Source organism: Mugil cephalus, chromosome 11, assembly GCF_022458985.1.
Source record: "Mugil cephalus isolate CIBA_MC_2020 chromosome 11, CIBA_Mcephalus_1.1, whole genome shotgun sequence".
Lineage (NCBI taxonomy): Eukaryota > Metazoa > Chordata > Actinopteri > Mugiliformes > Mugilidae > Mugil > Mugil cephalus.
Genome location: NC_061780.1, coordinates 18,558,963 through 18,576,399, shown reverse-complemented (window position 1 = coordinate 18,576,399; position 17,437 = coordinate 18,558,963). Strand labels below are relative to the sequence as shown.

Here is a 17,437-nt window from a genome sequence, read left to right as displayed (position 1 = left end):
TGAGTTATTATATGAGCACGCAGACCGTGCCAGGTCAAAACTAATAGGCCAGTGTTAAGATACCCAGATGCACAGCAAATGCTTCTGAGTCACAATGGACATACTGTTTCTATTTCTACACATTGTTAAATGTGTTAATGGGTGTGGCGAGTGTTTGATGCCAACCATTAAAAGTTTTTGGCGCAACTTCCTCCAAGTGACATTTACTCAAAGGCAAACAGTTGTCAATATGAATACACTGTCTGTCTAAACGGCGTGTTTGATTCGATTAACAATAGAACCATTGAGCGGCCGGCAAAGCAAAAGCAGGGCAAATGGGAGCGTTAGTGTGTCATATGAAATGCAGGTTGTTGTTCAATGTGTTATTATTATGATTTTTTTAAAGAGGTGGATCTGAAAAGAAGTTAATCGCGCCTGCAGCCTCTGGGGCGCTGAGGTGCGGTGCAGCAGGGAGCACATTTACGTCAGCCCTGTCTGCTTTCAGAGCCCAGGGAGCAGGACGAGTGTCTGGGGGAGCATCGTAAGGCGAGTCCCATGATTCACAGGCCTCCTCTCCGCAGCCTTTGGGATAACATGTGAGTCACATGGTCACACTACATCCACAGTCACTTCCCTCGAGCGGTTGCGTTCGCTTTACTCCAGCGTGGATGGAGTGCAGAGTGCCGAGGAGTCGGGGGTATGATGTCAGAGTTGTCGAAATGTCATGTGAATGCGATCATTCTTTTGTCAGTTGAAAAACCTTTTGATCTTTGGTCCGATAAAAGTTCCGTCAAATACATAAAGGATATTAAATTATCATCAATTGAGAGCTCTGAGCTGAGCAAAGCACCCTCTCATTTACCAGCCCTCATGGTAAGTGATGATATACACTAAAGAAAATCAAATGGACGAAAGAGGCAAACTCTCAAATGGAGATGAGAGTCATTTTCTCTGGTTGCCCTTCCTAAGACCCAACAAATCTGATGTAAGATTTCCTGCATGTGACCGTTATTAACGTTTGAATTTAATTTAGGGGTTGAATAGGTCGAATGAGTGAATGTCTCAGAAGGTTAAGAGATGGTGCGTTTTCCGTAGCGTCATGTGCGAGAAGGTACATTTTCAAGCTGCTTCTTAACAGCAAAGAAACGTTTTGCTAGTGTCCTTTCTTTCGAATTCCAAGCAGAATCTTCCACCTTTTGCTTCAGATGTAAACACACGTCTTTCTTCCAGCCCGGCCCATCTGTGTGTCTCCTCTCTGCTTTGTTTGTGTGCGAGCTGAGAAAACAGATTCACCAGGCTAGTCCTGACTTCAGCTGGCTTCTATTTCCTCCCAACCTGTGGGTTACGGCCCACAGACAGTTGATGCTCTGCACATGGTTTTCTCTCCATTTCTGGCAGTTTCCCCCCACTCCGTCTGCTCGTATTAAACTGATCAGTCCTGATCTGGGATCTTTTTTTTTTTTTTTTTTTTTTTATTGAGCGCTTGTTTCCTCTTAAGGGAATAGGAGTTGGGACGTAGATGTGCGCCTGTATCTGTGTATTTGATTAGAAAGACCACAGACGACTCTTTGAACCTGTGGCCTTCAGACGAGGGAGATTTTGCGAGGGCTACGGTTGCGGAAAAAAAAATAAATAAAAAAATCCGAAATGCTGATCTTGTTAACGGCGTGAAAGTGCAGTGACATTTAATATGGAGCAGGTGGTAGTTCATTAGCTGAAAGGTACCCCGTGCACCATGTCCCACTGTGTAGGCAATCTGGTCACTGTGGGCTTTAGTATGCCATAGGTGAGTCTCACAAAACCCAAAGCTGCACACGTGACAGAAACAGTTCAGTCATTGTCCAGTTTTCGGGAAAAAAAAACATGACTGTGCAAATATTTACTAAAAAAAAAAAGAACAATGTGTGCTTCATTAACTTTTTCCTGTGTGTGTCACAGAACATGTTTGTGGCTCTCCCCTCTCCAGCTCCAACCACAAGCCAAATGTGTGTGGAGTGGGGTGGGGTGGGGGGGAGTGGGCACCCGTTTGCGTTAAGAATAGAACTTGATATTACAGAGGAATCTCCAAACGGCCTGTAAAAATAAAGGGGTTCCGAGAAGCTATTCGCCCGAGCTTCAGTCATTGCCAGCACTTTTTTTCGGCATTTGTTGTTTAATGTGGTCGGTGAAAACTGTTTCTTATTTCGAAGAGCGCCACGTCACGTCTCTGCGCACGCGAAGAATGACTGGAAGGGAGCTCGGAAAAGCGAAGCTCGCGCTGGAAGCCAGACGACGGCGGTCGCGCATCGCGAGATCACAGGCGAGCGTTTTTAGGCTGCTGCATCTACACAGCAAGCTCATTTTATATTCAGCGCCTGTTGAGCAGCAAAGGTTCGACAGAAGTGGCCGAATTAATTTCAAAGGGGATATTCTTAAACTTAAATCTTTTTTTTTTGTCAACTTAGGGTTTCTGAAGGTCTACAACACCTGCCTACTCCTATCACTGAAGCTTATATTTGTCTGTCAGCCAGTTTGATCAAAAAAAAAAAGGTTAGAGAAAGAGGCTGAGAAAAGTACAGAAAAAAACGTACATTTATGAAACTGCGCAGGCTGTTTAGATATCTCTGATTCTGTCGGAAGGTACAAATTTACCACAGCCAAAAGTTTTTTGGGTGTTTTTTTTTTTTTTCATCGACTCAATCTAGCACCGCTGCTCACCCGCTGTAGGCGCTGACAGCATTTGCATTAGTGTCAAAGAGTAGCAAGGTGGTCACATGACCTGAATGGAAAATAAAGGTGGTTTTCAGTAGCATCTGTGTCCCAGAGAGTGTTTGCTTCATCCTTCCGCTGTTTCAAACAAGTCGGGCTATTTTAAGGGTTTTGGTTTGCCTTTTTATAGAAGAGCAGACACCCGAGTGTGAAAGAAATGTTCTCTCTAAACAACGTCAGCGACCACAACTGTGCTTGAAGTGGGACATAAGGCCGGAAGAGCCTTTTCATACGAGCAAGCGAAAAAGTGTTGACAACAGTGTGTGTGTGTGTGTGTGTGTGTGTGTGTGTGTGTGTGTGTGTGTGTTTGTGTGTGTGGGTGTCCTCCACCCCAGCCCACCCTGAGTACCTGGCCACATTGTTGGTTGTTTCACGCAGTGTTGACACACACACTGAAACCCTCAAAAGCAAACAGTTCTGCTAGGATTTCCTCATTCTTTGCAGCTGTACTGAAAGCATGAAACTATGACAGTGAACACAACACCGGAGTCTGTTTATGCTCATTACCACATATTACTCCCTTATAACAGCGAAGGCTGCTTAGACTCTAAGCTGACTAAAAAAACAAACACATTTTTGCCATTTAATTTTAATTTGTATACACTTAAAACAACTGTGATACACAAAGGATGAAAGAAGCCTAAGATGAAGCATCTCGTTGCAGCTCTGCTTGTGACGTCGCTGCCTTGTCATTATTTCATTTGCTCATTATTTTGCTTTGTCGTCGCCTACAGATGTTAAACCCACACCAGGAACACTATGTAATAGTAGTCTCTCCAAATTTAGATACCACGTGTGGTTTTTTTTAGAAATATGCCTTCAACACGCTGGTAAATCTCAAAATAGGACTCGACAGCTTGTGAAGCGTGGCCTCTTTGGCTAAGAAGCGCTTGTGAGTTAATTACGCTCCTCTGACAAGACACTGGCCCTGCCTGTGTGGTCCACGCTGTACTTGCGGTTCACTTGGCAGCAGAAGAGAGAAGACAACAAGTCATCTTTTAATTAGGGCCGTGTTTATGCTCAGGGAAATTACTTAGAAATGCATGGCGTAGGCAAGAGAAGCCTCTGCATCCCTTCCTCTGGGTGGAAGTGCAATATGGACTTGTGCATCATGATCATCCTGATCACTTATCTCCTGTGTCCATAAATATATCTGCTGATAACCTAAATGGCACATCTCATTGAGAGCTTTAGTTAGGGAGCACATGCATGCTCTCCCCGATCAATAAAAACCAGAAGGATTTCCCAGACTATCATGACAGACATGAAGGACTTGTAAATGCATGATTGATGGTTGATGTCTGGGTTCACGAGAGAAACTTCTTGTGCATCCAACAACTATTATTTTAATATAAAGGACAGCTTATCTCTAAACTGCTCCAGTCCCCAACAGCAAAAGAGGAAGTGTGGCCGGAGTGAAAGAAGAGCAAACATGCTCTCTGGATACATGCAAGATAAAGTAACAGTATTCTAGTGGGAGGCTTGAAATTGATACCGAAGCTGATATTTCACCTGTGCCTACAGTGAAGAGTAAATAGCTCCAGATGTAATTTTTTAAGGGTGAACCCTTTCCTAAACTCTCACCAACGCATTCTCCAAATTCCAACGTGAAAGCCGTGTATAAACACTGAGGCCAGGGGCGCACGATAAACACACAAAGAGGTATTCCTTGGGTTTTTCAGGTTGCTACATGAATGACAGGGCAACGCGCAGGCTGGTGGATGTATGTGCGTGCGCGCGCGTGCATTCGTAGACGTGTCGGCAGAAGAGTCGGGTCGCTCGCAGATTGACGTTTCTACATCAACAGCGCTCGGAGGCTCTGTCACTCAGCGGGTACACCTCACGGCCGGGGAACGCGCTTCCACAGAGTAAACACACCTCACATCTTCTGCTCTCATTCAGTCAAGCGTGGCCGGGCACGGTGTCAAAAACATCCACCGAAAAAAGGGGGGGGGGAGGGGGAAAGAAAAAAGAAATGGCTGCAAATTTTACACGGCATTTCGACAGGTGAGGTAAACTGTAGCCGATGGATGTCAGAGGCTTAAAGGAATACTTTACGCGATGAATGCAAAGTGCGGAGGTTGCGCGAAGCTTCTTGTCTTTTGAGTGTCACTGGTAATAAACTGAGTGTGTGCGGTTGTGGTGAGGAGGGGGAGGGGGGTGATTACCATTCGGGGGCAGGTAGGTGAAGTGCTGGTATTGGCTCCTCTTCCTCTTTCCGTTGCAGACGTAGAAGTTAACCTGGACCGGGCTGGATATTCTCTGGTTTCTGTACGGTGGGATCTCCACAACCAAAGTACTCTGAAACAGAAATCACATCAGATAAGGCACCGGATGAGACATAAAGAAAATAACGTATGAGTCATTTTGTCGCGTTCACTCTTTGATTTCATGCCGTAGACTTCCTGCGACCTATTAACCCTTCGACAACCTTCTCAATTAGCTTTTAGGGTTTCATACATGAGAAGTGTTAATTGTTGTTTTTCAAGACAAAATGTAGGACAAAATGTGTATATATACACACATATATATACATATAACAATACATAACAATATACGTAACAATTATTCGAAGTGAAGTTCTGTGCATTTGAAAGGCCGGTGGCACAGCTCAAGATAATAATGACTATGAGCCCAAGAGCTTTAGGCGGTTAATCAAGAGCTATGTTTATTTTGTCACTGTTCTACATTTAGGATATGGTCTCTAAGAGGCTGGACTGGGAACTGGTCTAAATGAACTCGTCTGGACTATGTAGGTGCAGCGGTAAAGCCCATGAGGTCAGTCCAGGGCTTGTGTTTGTCTCCAAGAGAAAGCTCCAAGGCTTTAGCGATTTCCCCGCATGGCAAGACAGAAGAGAGGTAGCTGGCTTATTTGTTTGCACAGCCCTGTCTTCCTATGGGGAGGGCCGCCCGTCCCCCTCGCCGGCCCGCTAGACCACAACAAGCCCGGACGGATGTGAACTTTCGACTGCTTCTCTTCTGACATGTGCTTCATTCTGGGGTGTTTGCGTGTAATTCTTGGGATGGCTGTCACTCGTGTGGGGCTGAACAGGCCAGAATGTGGAACTTTGACAGGAAGCAGGTTTTTGTCGGTCGTCAGTGTGCGTGGAGGGGGCCGGGAGGGACGGGGGCGGGGGGGTGGCGGCGGGTTGAAGGTGAGCTCAGCCCCAGTCTGCAGACCAGATGATGACAAAGAAAACATGCAGGTGGCTGATTGAGTGTGTTAAGAGCGTGCGTGCGCATTGCTTTCTCCCTGCGCGCCAGCCGACGAGCGTTAGCACGCTCTGGACGGCAATAAAAACAGAGCCAGCCAGGAGCTGGAGCACTTTAAAGCAGTCTAGTCGCAACTGACATAAGAAGAAGGCCAGCGCTCTCCAAGTCCCTCTGTTCATCAGAACAACAAATAAACGAATACCCGCATCGCCGCACCCAGTCCGACTAATTTTCCAACATCTGGGACTCCAGGTACAGCACGTCAGCCCAGAGCAATTACACATCAGAGTCCACATTTACCCTCCTGATGCAACAGAGTCGCATACCTGAGTGAAATAAAGCCACCAACAAGAAGGGAAGCGTTCCCAAGTGGCGGCATTTAGACGCACGCGGCTTATTTTACACCAATTTCCACGGTCGGTTTACAAAAGGAAGGAGGAGGATGAGACGCCACTGATGAAAGCCGTCGGCAATCTGAGACAAGCTGTCATCATGCACCAGCAAACAGGTTGGACTCTCGCGCGCTGAAAGACGGCCTAACGAGCCTCGATGAAACCTTAATTAACTCCAGAGCACGGGCAGCTTTCCGCGACGCGAGGAACAACATTTGCTTCGCTCCTCCTGCCGACAGTTCCCTTTCCGCGCGGTTTTACATTAACACCATCCGAACGTACGATGGAGTGCGAGCGAAACGAGCGCGCTGGTTTATTTTCCTCATTACGGGCCCTCATGGAAAGCAGCAGGTAAAGAGGGCCGGGGTGTGATTCACTCTTGGCTGCACGTTTTGCCGGCGCAGACGAGGTGTTTAAGCACAATTCACCGCACCGCGACGCTCCGCGGTGAACTAAACGTCTGGCTATGCCGCTGAGGTCTGTGGTGTGTGTGTGTGCGTATACAAACTGTAAAAGTGTGTTTTCTGTGCATTAGATGCAAAAAAACAAAAAAAAAACAATATGACAGCCAGTGTTTGCGTCCCGGAGGGTGAAGAGATTTCGTGAAAATTCCGTTCAGGATTGCATCGGCTAATCATCATTGTTGTCTGTGTTGCAATCTGTAACGCCTTAGCAAAGGTTACATCATTACAGGGGACAGATGAGGAGGAGACAGAGAGAGGGAAGGAATAAAGTCCCCAGGGGAGGTGGGACTGCGAGGTGCACTTACAGATTTGACGGAGTCCTTGTCAACTTTGGCTTCTGTCTCCCACAGGTGATGTCCATCTAATGACAGAATCAAAAAAAAGAAAGAAAGAAAGAAAAGAATGTTTAGTGCCGTGAACTGCGCCGAGGAACAAGTAACATTGGCTTTAAAGACTACCAGCTGCTATAATGTGCAGATGAAACTCAGATCGGCAAAGGCTCATAATGCTTTTAGCATTTAGTTCAGTGTTGAGCCAAAAGTGCAAATTAAATGATTCATCATTAATTGATTAAAGTCTTTTATCGGGCAGATTTGCAAAGTATTTCCTGGCTTCAACCAACTAATAAAAAGACAATAAGGATTTTTAGTGTTTGTCAAAGAGCCAATCTATAGTCAGTGACCATAACAAGTCTGCCTCTGATCTTCAACGAGGACTCAATACTTTCTCATTTAGTGTCTGTCCAACAAAATCTCTTTCGCCTTGATTGGATCTTTTCTGTTTATTTTTGCTATTTCCATTACCACTTCTTTTGTTCCTGCTCAATCTGCGCTCTGTGAAATCACACAAAAAGTTCGGCAGCCTTCACTTCTTCTCTCTTTCCTCCCATCTCCATCTTGTTGCGGTGAGGAGGTTTCCCCCTCCGCTGCTGCCGTGCAATAAAAGGCCCGTGAGCTACTGCAGCTGTTGGGAGCCTGCAGAAGCTCAGCTCACATTCTTCGCGATTTCTCTGTGATTTCATGCCACACCTTTGCGAGCAGACGCTCTAGGCCCTGCTATGGCAATCAGCACCGACCACAGTGCCATTTTCTTTTCCCTTTTTTCGTTTTCTTTTTTTTTTTTCTTCAGAACCGATGAGTCATTACTGGCTGTCAGAAATAGAAGTGACACAGAACAGCCTTTGTGTCAGTGGCACACCATGTGAGGCGGCAGCCTGGGTACTGTGGCACTCTTACTGTGAGTGGGTCCGAGCGCTGCCTTACTGTATGGGCTGCGATAAAGTTGCAGTTGAAACTTTTTTTTTTTTTTTGGAGCTTCAGAGACAGGAAGCCATCAGATAAGATAATCATAGCCCGTTTCCATAAAGAATGATAGCAGAAATCCAGCAGCTCTGGAAGATCCATTTTTTTTTTTTTTCCCCCAAGCATTGTGTTTTTCACATCATGCGGTGAGTGAAAGAATAAAGGATTCCAGTCACGGTTGGCTTATTATTGGTGAGATGTGGTCGTGGGGGCGGGTGGTCAGCTTTATTATTCAGAGAGTGAACATCAGTAGATATATCTTTCCAAAATGGCCATATTAAAACACAGGGGAAGAGAAAAACAGACGGTGGAGAGATCAGATAAGGGCTTTCTATTGGTGCTGGGGGAAATAAGAGTTGCATATGGAGAAAAGGGCCTAGAACGAAATAGATGACTGGGGAATAGTAGAAGGCATACGCCTATAGAACTGCCACGGGGCAGCGCAATGATATTGTACATGTGGCAGGTGATTGAGATGCACAAGAGAATGAGACACACGTAACGATATGAAGATGTAGGGAGTATGGAAGGGCAATTAGAGTGAGCACAGACAGACGGAGAGAGAAGGTCAGAGAAAAGGGAGAGACAGACAGACAGACAGACAGAGATGAGCATTCCTCATGTTACGTCTAGGGGAACCAAGAGGGAATCTCACCCGCCTCCGCTCTGGGACACTCTCCAAGAGGGAAACCTTAGACTACGACGTCAGCCCCAGCCTCCACTGGTAAACATGTTTTTCAAACTTTTCATCCTCCGATTCCTTCTCCGCCTTCCGCCTGGTCCTCTCTCTCACCTTTCGTATCTCTGAATCAACCAATTCCACCCGAGCTTATCAGCGCCTGCTCGGTCACATTCAGCAAACGTCAAACTGAGAGGGAGTTGGGATGGGGCCACCTGCGGCATACCGTTGCGAGTCGCAGAGCGGCGTACGGCTGATAACCACAGAACTTTCCATTCGCTCCTTCTTCCCTGCGACATCTGCAAAATGCTTCTGTTCCTGACAACACCTCCTCCTTCACGCAACCTCCGCCCACGCGTAATTCACACACACACAGACACACATGCACACACAGATGAAGACGCATGCACACACCAACCACAGTATCCTTTATCTTTGTTCTGGCCTTCAACTTGAGTTATAAGAAGGGGAAACACAAAACAATAAGTGGCACGTATCTGGACTGGAGAAGCCCTAGCATAATCCCGCAACAATTAAACAGAGATGTGATTGGACATGTGCATGCACACAGACAAACACAACGCTTGCTCTAAGTGACTCACTTGTGCAAATGAGATCCACAAAGACTAACACCAGACAACCAGGACGCCGCACTCATTCATCAGGCAATTAGGGGCATGCAGGGTGAGGCCACTTGGAGTCATCTATTCTTCAGTTCTTGACAACACATGATGTTGTGCACCCTTTGACAACCTGGCAACAGTGTTGCTGTTACAGTAAATCCCACACAAACCTATCCCCTCATGTTTTCACTGACTGAACCGGGTTGAACAGAGCTTACTTGTCCTGTCCACCGTAAATTAGTTGACAACCGTTCCATGCACCAGGTATAAATTATTAGTCAACCAAGTATCATCAACTTCTCCGATATAATGCACCGACAGTTGACTAGTGATATAATTAACCTCTCAATGAACTTAATGGTTTTGGCTTCCCCTTTTGTCATTGCTTACAGCTAGAGGCGATTTTTTTTTCTCTTCCCTCTAAGAAGCATTGTGTGGTGCACAACAACAGCTTCCACTGACCAAAGAGAGTTCACATTAGGATTTTTGCGAATGGAAAATATGATTCAGATGCTTAATTGCGGAGGTTGTGTTATGAAACAATCCAGACGTATTTTTGCTGCAATGTCTCTTTTCCAGAGATGATTTGAAGGAGTATTTTTTTCTCTCTCTCTCTCTCTCTCTCTCTCTTTCCTGTTTACATACGTCGGCCTTATTTTCCATTTTACTGCCTCTCTGCTGCCGTTACCTTGAATGAAAACGCTTCAGTCATTTTACACACGTTGTCAGAGCGTATCACCTTGCTGCCCATTGAGGGGCGAAGACGAAAAGGCCAAACGGATTCCCCCGAAGACTGATCCCTGCTTTCCTCTCCGAAGCACCTGGCTTCTGCCAGTCTGAAATTGGAGAAATGTGGGTCTGCTCCGCATCGAGGGGCTTCCGTATAAATTATGACTTGGCAGTAGATTTGTGATGGGTTTATAGTCAGGAAGTGAGTTATTCTGGTCATATAACAGGGAAAGTGTGAGCTGGCTTGACCTGGGGTGCTGCAGGCTGAGGAGCATGGCAGTCAGTACGGTGAAATTTCATCCATTTATTAAGGGTCCTGCTGTGCACCGTTGAGAATAGAAATGATCTAAAGACTCAAAATGTTGGCTCATTCAGACTTGTACATTTGCGTGATATTTGTAGAGTGCATGGCATTCTCGTGGAATACATCAAAGCAGTTTGCTCTCAATAGTGCCTAGCACTCAATTTCAAACCTTAGCCAGGGTCACAGCAAGACCCGAGCATACAAACCATTAAACTGAACATATGGCGAGGAGGAATGCAGGTAGGCTCTTTCTAACAGCTTGCAGCCAAATGGGGCAAGGAAAAGTCTTGCGCCACAATTTCATCAAGGTCTATCACTGTTTCATTATTACAGAACTACACCAGAAAGAACAATTGTCTCTGACTGATTTGAACATCCTACCTGACTGTAACATGTTCAGACAAGTCTGAAGATAGGGTGGAGGCCACAAGACAATCTAGACAACTTCCTGTTATGATCTAACTGGTGCTTTTGAAGTGTGGATTTGCCCAAAGCAGTGGTACATTCCTAGCTTTCTTGCAACGTACAAAAGTGTGACATGGAAAGAACGTTTAAAAGTGAGAGGAACACTTTAAGTTTCATTTTCAGGTCTTGGCTACTCTTGCTAAATGAGCCTCCCATTTATTATGCGCATGGTGTTAGATGTGTAGTAGCTTCATTATATGGGTGAAAATGGAGGATTTGTCATACACCAGCCACAAATACAGTCGTAAAGGACTCATTCTGAAATAATGCCGTATGTCATATTCATTAGCTGACAAATATGTAACCTGAAGCAGGGATGAAAGTTGACCCTGTCCTGCCAAAGTGCTAAGGCCTACGAGCCAAGACTACGAAGGTTAAACTAGCTTCAAGTCAAAGGAGAGTCTAGACATTCCGCTAGATGTGCAATATATCGAGCAGTTTGTCTGGTGTTTGAGGCAGAAGCGTTCAGCGAATCATAAACAGTCTTTGAACGAACCGTTCACACTGAAGTCTGTGAGACCTGCTTTCCCTGAACTATGAAGGCATGAAAATCCAAACATTTCGTCCGCTGCAGAGAAGTCTTCGCACGAGATGGACAATACTGCAGTGGACAAAGCTGTCCCAGTGTTAAAGATCAGACTGTAGATCAGACGTGTCTCTCCAGCCTGAAGCAGAGGTGGAGAAGACCAGACTTCTCACTGCTGCAGACCAGGCTGTGTGGTGCTGCTGAGCCCCAGGCAATGCTCCAATCCAGCCAGATGTAAAAACTATCTAGTTCACCAGGGAATTCCCTTACCTCCCCTCTGAGTCAGAGTGTAGGCTTTCCCCAGCTCTCTCCCTCTCTCTCTCTCTCTTTGTCTCTCTTTATTTTCCCTGCCTCAAGCACTCATTCCATCCATGGAAAGCGGGGCAAGCCAGAACACACACTGCAATAGGTGCGCCAGGTATGTCTTGCTGCCCCTGTGCCAGGAGAGCGTTCTGGGCGAACCGAAACACTGACACAAAACACACACAGACAATAAAAAATGACAGGGAAACTGTTGCACCTCGCACAGCGATGCACGAGGAACTCGAATGCCACATATACGCTCTAATGTTTCAGCGCACAAGCAGGACACACGCGGGATTTCGAAGGAAGCTCTGCTGCGGTCTTCTGCCACAAACTCTCCCCTCTGCCCACATTTGGAGGGTCCCCTCTTTTCCGCCTCACCTCTCTACGGGGAATCCTTTGCGGATGACTCACTCAAAACACTTCCTACCAAACAGCGCAAACAGGCCCGCGGGCTGGCAGCTTCGTTGGATACACACGCGACAACAAACACAAAGCGCGCACATGCGAGTTTGCATCAGTTACCCGGTGGGTGACAAAGTGGAGCAGTTGGGATGGACGTGGCATTTGAAAAGTTGGAAGTAATTATTTTTATTATTATTATTATTATTATTTTTCCCGCAGTGGCATCAGCTACGAGCTCTGCTCGGTAGACGCTGGGGGACGTCTCGGGGGAGAAAGAGAGACAATCAAAACAACGCAGAGAGAAGGAGAGGAGGAGAGAAATGATAATTTAATATTACAGAATGTTATATCTATTTTTTTAGCGGTAGCAAGTATATTTGCTAAGGAATATTCAATATCTTCTCTTCTTTTTACTCCTGAAAGGAAATAAACAGGAAGATCTCACTAATTCACTGTTTAAGCATGCATATATAATTTTATTTCTCCTTTGGTTGCTTTCAGAACGGGTAAATAAAAAAAGAACTCCTTCTATATTTAAAAGTAGAATAAAAAATATCGCAAATGGAAACTGAAAAGCATGTAATTATCATTTATAGCTGTCTCATTTGGGCTAATAGGCCTTTGTCCTGTGTGTGATCTCCTCCTGACTCAACTTGGACGATTCGACCGTGTGTAATTATTCGCACAAGTTGGACCGGGCGTCCCAAAAAAAGCGTCTGTTGCTCCTTAGGATTTGTGGAATTTTCTGGAAGGTGTTTATTGGAGTCAATTTTGGAAAGTGAGCAGCCGTCCTGACCTTTGATGGCAGCAACAGTAATGGTTGTCACCACTGTGGCAAAAGCCGTGATTGGTGTTGTGCCGTACAAAGGCTTGGCTGAAGGCGCGCGCGTGTGTCCTACTGTGTGTGTAAGCACATGTCTGCGAGTGGTAATTATTGCGGTGCTAGGCTCCGTATTTCATGGGTGCATTTAGTCATGAACTTTTCCAAAGGAAAATAAAACCAAAGTTATAGATAAATCTGTAATATAATTATAATTTTATTGGTTTCTTTTTCTCCACGTCCCTGGTTTAGCCCTTCTAAATCAACAATCGGAGAAATCTGAAGGTTGAGAGCCTCCGAGAAACAGCGGGATTCTCTGATTAAAATGCCAAAAGACAATATTTTGCAGTATATTTGGGACATAAGTACTTTTCCACACTCATGCTCACTCATACATAGTTGTCATTAGCGAGTGATGTGTGTGTTCCTGTGCGTGCGTGCTTGTTTCGAGCGTGCCGGTCTGTCCGTAATGGGCTTTTTGACTTAGGAGACCCTGGAAGTGGTGGGTCATTAAAGTTTACATAAAAGCAGACTAAGTAGTAGACGGACAACCTCTCCTTCGATCCCTCTCGACACCACAGAGACGGAAAACAAACCAAAAATATGTCAATGGCAGGAGTGTGGGGATCCCGCTAGCGCAGAGCTCCACACAGGCTAATGTCTTTAGCGGGTTTTGAGGATAGAGGTAAGAAAAACGAAGGACGAGGGAGCACGGAGAGAGCGGAAAAGGACGAAACAGACTGCCAATGTATAGGGAGTGGGCGAAAGAAGGGAAATAGAACCTAGAAAGGGTCACGGGGTCTTGGATAGCAGGGGGTGGAGAAGGTGTGTATGCATGGGCTTTCCTCTCCAGGGGATCCCCTTCCATGACTAAGTAAAACCAGGAGGAGGGAGACCCCACATGACCAAGTTCAGTCACCCCCCCTTCCCCCACCTGATTGCTGCCTACTCCTTAACCCCTAAGATGCAGTGTGAGGTGTAGGAAAGAGTAATATTTCAGCTCGTCTGAAGCAGCAGCGATTGGTTCGAGCATTTTAAATAATTCAGGTTATGAAGGAGTTATTGGCTTCTAACTACAACTCACACAATGGTCCTCAGAGGTTTTATGGTGCCAGTGTTGCCATAATTATCGTATTTATACGACAGTTTCAGGGCCTATGCAACATAAAACGGCAAATATACGTTTGCTGTTTGACTGACAATGAATAAGGCAGTTGTTTCGTTTGCATGGCCATGGCTCCGTGTTTATTACTTAGCTTATTGGGGTTTCATGCACATAGAATAGCTTTGATTTTAAATGTGTCCTAGTGTGTGATCTTGTTCAAGTTGTTTTAGGATATACGATCTGGCAACACTGTGTGGTGCAGGAAAAGAGGTAATAGTTGACCAATTCACCCAATTCAAAAAGATTTGAATGATATTTGGTTCATATTGCTGAATTGTTCACTACTAAATGGTTAAACACAATAATAAAATACACGTTAAATTAAAATTAGAAGGATTGTTGTAATTTTGATGAGCACTGCCTCAAATAAATGTAAGATGAACTATTTAATTAGCATTTATTTTTATTTCTCCCTCAGTTTATAACAGTTTATAATAAAAGTGTGAAGGCTGGAGATTGCGAAACTTGACTGAGTTCTTCAGTTCTTCTCGATTACATAAAAATGTTTCAAAAATGTGCACTCAAGGAGTTGTGACCACAACTAACATCAGGAATTTTGAAAATCTGTAATCAATCAGTCTGTGATCAGAGATGAGTAGAGATCTTTATCCTCCTCTGTTGTTTTTACTTGTCTTTTTTTTTTTCTTAAACAGATTTCAGATATATTATCACTCCGCCCGACCTTTGCTTTGATTTAGTGGGTGCACTCAAGGAAGGAAATGATCACAATTATCATTCCGACTGTAAACTTGATCAGTTGTGTTTTTACTGTTGCTCCCACCCACACAGATGGAAAGAAAAAAAAAAAAAGAAATAGGCTCTTAACCGTGTCAACGGCAGGCAGCTATGGTGAACGTCTGGTGGAATGGGAGGAAGAGGGAGCTAGTCAAAATAAGTCAGCGAGAGGGTTAACCGAAAAGTACGGGAGTCAAGGAGGGAGGGAAAGTGAGAGTTAGAGAAGGAGACGTTGCACATGCCCTGCTTGTGATTCATTCCTTAAGTTGTGGCGAGCACCAATGAACAGGCAATGGAAACTTCAGCAAATGTAAATACGCTTTGGTTTAAAAATATAGTGGCTTAATGCACACCACATGTGGTTTCCTGGCAAGTCTCGCTCTATTTTGACGGGAGGAGAAAAACGCGACCGGGGGAAAAGAGAGGGAAAGAGACGTTTGAATGAAATATTAGGAAGGGAAATTGAAAGGCAGTAAACATGGGGGCTGCAGCTTACCCTGGGCCTTCTCCACAAACACCACCTTGGACTCCGGGAGGAAGTTGAGGCCGCTGAGAAGCATCATTTTGCCCCCGGTGGCGGGGTAACTGTCCACGCTCTGCTTCTCCACCAAGGGAAGCTCTTGAGCCGAACGCTGGGCTATAGGAGGAGACACACACACACACACACACACACATTTATATATATAGATATCAGCATGCAAGTCCACACTGACAACACACACTGATCTCCATCCACCCTGAGAAGCACGAGCCAGTAAAACAGCAGTTCTTGGTTAAGGGAACAGACTTATCAACTTTATTATGATGATTTCATGACCCCTAGCTAAGAGGTTTTCAGCCAACAGCTGCTCTTTAAATGACATTGAAAAAATGGCGTCCGACTTATCAAAACAATATTTTCGTGATCCGATCCGTGTTCATTATTTTCCGTCAGGCAGCCCGCGGCCAACCACCTGTCTTCGCTCTCTATGAAACGAAGCCAGTGAGCCACCTTTGACCTCTATAATTCGGGGGAGCACATTCATCGCCAGAGACGTACAGTACGCGTTTTATTTTCGCATAGCTGCGAGGTATCTGAAGACATTTAATAGAAGCTCTGTATCGCATTAAAGAACTCTTACCGAATAATCTGTAATGATGAAGCGGCTCAGATTAACATCCACTTTGGACCATAAACTCTAATGCCAGCTCTTTCTCACCATCTAACTTTAATTGGCTTCCTTGGGAGCAAATAATATCGCACCTATATACACAAATGAATGACAAGGAAACAGAGGTTTCTTTCAATGTGCTCATTCAACCGTGCCAAAACTGGGGCTGGCAAACGACCTTTGCAGAACCTGCACTAATAGGGTAGTCTTACCACAATAACTTGTGCATTCAGTCATAAAATGTGAATTTGAGATAGATAACACGTGTGTTTGGCATCATGTACAATGCATCTATTGCCTTGGCAAAGTTCTTTGATCGTATAAAGCTCATTGGGTGCAAAGGTACTGAGTTTGCTCCAGCATGTAATAAAATAGTAGCTCAGTTTATTGGATTACAACAATAGATGCCACCTTTCGCTAGAGTGGAAAGCCAAGAGAAAAGACACGCCAGATTTTGGGTTTATTTCTGAATGTATGTGTGTGTGTGTGTGTGTTTTCTGTGTGTGTTTTAGACTCACAGCATTCAATGGGGTTTGAAGCAGCCTGTAGGGACACTGTCCTGCCGTTGGGCTGGTTGATGTGTACGCGAAACACCAAACGCACGCGTGTGTTTTTGCGTCCGATGTCCGTCTCCCCTTTACGAAGCTCGATGTCTGAGTTACGCAGCTTCAGGATTCCTGCGCAGTCAATTCTAGGACAGAAGCAGCGAAAGGCCGATTAATCCACACACAGTATACAAGATAACGGAAAAAAAAATTTTTTTACGGACAGCATGGCCAAGGGTTAAATGGAGCACATTTGATTTCTTGACTTTGGCTGTTTAAACTGAGACGCTGAGCAGAGGTGAAGTGCACTGGGACCAGCAGCGAAGTCCCCACTGGTGTAACAGATCACGCACTGGAAGCTCGCTGGCGCACGGCCGCGTCATTATTAATCCGGCATGTCATCAAAGACAAAGTTGGACATTAATGACTTTACATCACAGTTTTAAATGGCCACAGCGTTCCAAGAATTAGTAGCTCCCTGGAGAGAGGCTCTGGACTGAGCACGACATGGCGTACCAGTATCACACAAGCTCCCATCAGTACGCATAATCACTCATCGCAGTGCATCAAGCCTGTCCTGTCCTTTCACACCATTTACTTCATACATTTTGGGTTTAGACCGCCACTAATCATTGCCACATGTATCAGTGGACCCGTTTCTAAGCTTTCTGTCTTCATTTATTTCATTTCACAATTTGGGAGGTAAAGGGGTAAGGTTTCTTTCCCTTTTCTTAGTGGAAAAAAATGCATTAACTTGCCGGCGTGGCCTTTTCGTGAATTTAAATGAAGCTAGAGTGGCTGGTAAAAAGTGAGAGAATACGAATGGGACATGGTTTGGCATTTCAGTTATTTTACATGGTAGATTTTTGGGCAGTATTCCTAGAATGTGG

The 17,437-nt window shown here is 45.1% G+C and overlaps 1 protein-coding gene across 2 annotated transcripts in view; it reads right to left on the bottom strand.

Moving 5' to 3' along the window:
- Nucleotides 1-17,437, bottom strand: part of LOC125016891 (nuclear factor of activated T-cells, cytoplasmic 1-like) — a 55,455-nt gene that overhangs the window by 20,305 nt on the left and 17,713 nt on the right. For both annotated transcript variants that reach the window (XM_047599647.1, XM_047599648.1), the window contains exons 5-8: nt 16,521-16,693; nt 15,348-15,488; nt 7,102-7,157; nt 4,896-5,028 (exon numbers count right to left, since the gene is read on the bottom strand). In XM_047599647.1, the coding sequence (XP_047455603.1) occupies nt 4,896-5,028; nt 7,102-7,157; nt 15,348-15,488; nt 16,521-16,693 (503 nt within the window). The remainder of the gene's footprint in view (nt 1-4,895; nt 5,029-7,101; nt 7,158-15,347; nt 15,489-16,520; nt 16,694-17,437) is intronic.